This window comes from Nicotiana tabacum, chromosome 19, assembly GCF_000715075.1.
Source record: "Nicotiana tabacum cultivar K326 chromosome 19, ASM71507v2, whole genome shotgun sequence".
Taxonomy (NCBI): Eukaryota; Viridiplantae; Streptophyta; class Magnoliopsida; order Solanales; family Solanaceae; genus Nicotiana; species Nicotiana tabacum.
Window position 1 is genome coordinate 128,070,408 of NC_134098.1, and position 2,352 is coordinate 128,072,759.

General features: G+C 35.0%; 1 protein-coding gene across 1 annotated transcript; it reads right to left on the minus strand.

Annotated features, from left to right (window-relative positions):
- Positions 1 to 210: 210 nt before the first annotated feature.
- Positions 211 to 1,955, minus strand: LOC107783416 (protein FAR1-RELATED SEQUENCE 11-like). The gene is made up of 5 exons (XM_075239347.1): positions 1,787 to 1,955; positions 1,455 to 1,681; positions 1,170 to 1,282; positions 925 to 1,111; positions 211 to 837 (listed from the first exon to the last, which is right to left on the minus strand). The coding sequence occupies exons 1-5, from the start codon at positions 1,953 to 1,955 to the stop codon at positions 211 to 213; spliced, it is 1,323 nt and encodes a 440-aa protein (XP_075095448.1).
- Between the last annotated feature and the right edge of the window lie 397 nt (positions 1,956 to 2,352).

Here is a 2,352-nt window from a genome sequence, read left to right on the forward strand (position 1 = left end):
GAGATTGAGTTGCTGGAATTTCTGAAATTTTCCTTTTCAGTAGAGAATTTCTTGAGTCGTGGCCAGTTCCACCACAATTAGGAACCTTGCAATATCTTACTTTCTTTGAAGCATCAATGCCCCCAACTAACCTTTTTCCTTTTTTTCTTCCCTTTGTCTGAGATTGTTGTGAATTTTCAATGTGATAATCTCCATCTAGAGAATTGCTCTCTATAGATTGACTAAAGCAACATGTTCATGCTCTTCCTTCATATGCTCATTTTCAGGAAAACATTGAATAATTTGCCGCACTCTTTGCAATTCCTTCTTAGCATATTCAAGACGACCTTTTGTTTTTATTGATTCAAGAGTGAAATCTCTGAATGTAGAATGAAGACTCTGGAGCTCGTTGTTATCGTTATTGGATTTCATCATATGAGTAAACTTTAGAACCAATGGATTTTCTTGCCTCCACCTAGCCAGGAAATACTTATCAGGCAACATGAAATAATTATGAGCACTAAGTACTCGAATAGAAAGCCTGCACAAAATTTTAGAAAATTCAAACTCTTGGCAAGAATATTGAACAACCTCTTCTATTGAATTCCAATAGACAAAACGTCCACCATCTGTTTTGCTGTAGTGACGCACAAGATATGATCCATCACTATGTGGAAATAGACTATACTCAACAGAAAGTATCATCGCATCCTGTAACAACTTAAAGGCGAAGGGCGTGAGAACTTTTGATTCATGTTTCTCCATCGGCATGAATGTCTTAATTTGAGAATTGTAATACTTTTGCCGCATTGTTGCCTCTTCACCAGCATAGTTTCTTATACTAACTGCAGTACCAACCTGCTCAACAAATTATTTTAAACTTGTTCTGGCATGTAAAAATCTTTTCAAATATGCATTAATAGATTCTGAGCGTCCGGTCGTTGCCATTCCAGCAAAAAAGTATCCCTTCAAGTATGGCAGTGCCCAAGATGCACGATTTAAATATAGCAACTTTATATGCCTATTTGATCCAAGATCAAATTGAGAGATCAATCCATCCCATTGGTGCTCAAATTCTTCGATGTTACCAAGTTCATAAAGTCTATGAAATTCAGATTTAAATTGCAAATATCTAGAACCAAGGACAAAAGAAAACCAAGTAGAGAACTTGGATGTAATATGCCATATACAAAAAGGCATGTTTAAAGTGTGGCAATTCATTGGCAATAGCTTCTATTAAGCCAAGATCTTGATCTGTTAATATGGTCTGTGGGTGCTTTCCATTCATAAGCAGTACAAAACTCTGCAAAATAAACGTATAGTAGCAGTAAAGCTAAAAAAAGTTCTTGTAGCTAGATATTATAATGATTTTTACCTTTAAAGCCCAAGAAAAAGAAAATGCCTTCTTATTGCGCAAGAGAACACACACAAAAAAAAAAAATAGAATTACCATGATTGTCCACACCAATCCAAACTCCTAATGGCATTTCATAACGATTCAATAGATAAGTAGTGTCAAAGACGACTACATCTCCAAAAACTTCATAAGCACGAATATAGTCTCTGAATGCCCAGATGACATTTTCGACTCTTTGACATCCATCAACAGTGAAATCATATTGAAAATCAACATCTTTGTCTTTCCTGCTCTTGCATATTTTCAATAGCTCCAGGGCATCACTTTCAATATTAGAAGAACTTTCTTATTGAACAAAGTTCCTTATATCTTTTTTCGTGAAAGGCAATTGACCGGGATCTACTCCCTTTTCTAATTCAATCACTCTTCTGATTAAACTTATTGAACAACCAGCTTTTGCAAGAAGTGTAATTCGTGTTTGATCAACAATGTCAATATTTCGATAAGCGGGGAGAAATCTTACCTCTTTATCACTCAAAAGTTCATAATTGTGAACATTATCAAAATACACCACTGTCCAACGAGTGATGCCATCAAATATATATTTGGCGATGGACATCTTGGCTTTACAGTTACATATGGAAGATTTTCGATTTCTTTGTCGTTCTTTTTCAACTACCTTTTGAGGACGAGGGCTACCAGCTCGATGACAAACATAATTTTTTTTTATAAATTCCCATAGGATGTTCTGCACTTCCTAAATGGCGGTCACGTCTAACTGAAAAAACCAAAACTTTTAGAAAAATTCATATAGTAATTGTAAGCTTCATCATCACTATTAAACACTTTTCTTATTTGCAAATCACCATCACTAATATCAATAACATTCTCGTTTCTAAGTTCTTCATTTGAAATTGTAGTAGTTCCTACAACTGTATCTCCATTAATAAAGCACCCAATATCATCACATGGACAACGGCTTCTTGAAATTCCTATTGTTGAATCATTGGTAATGC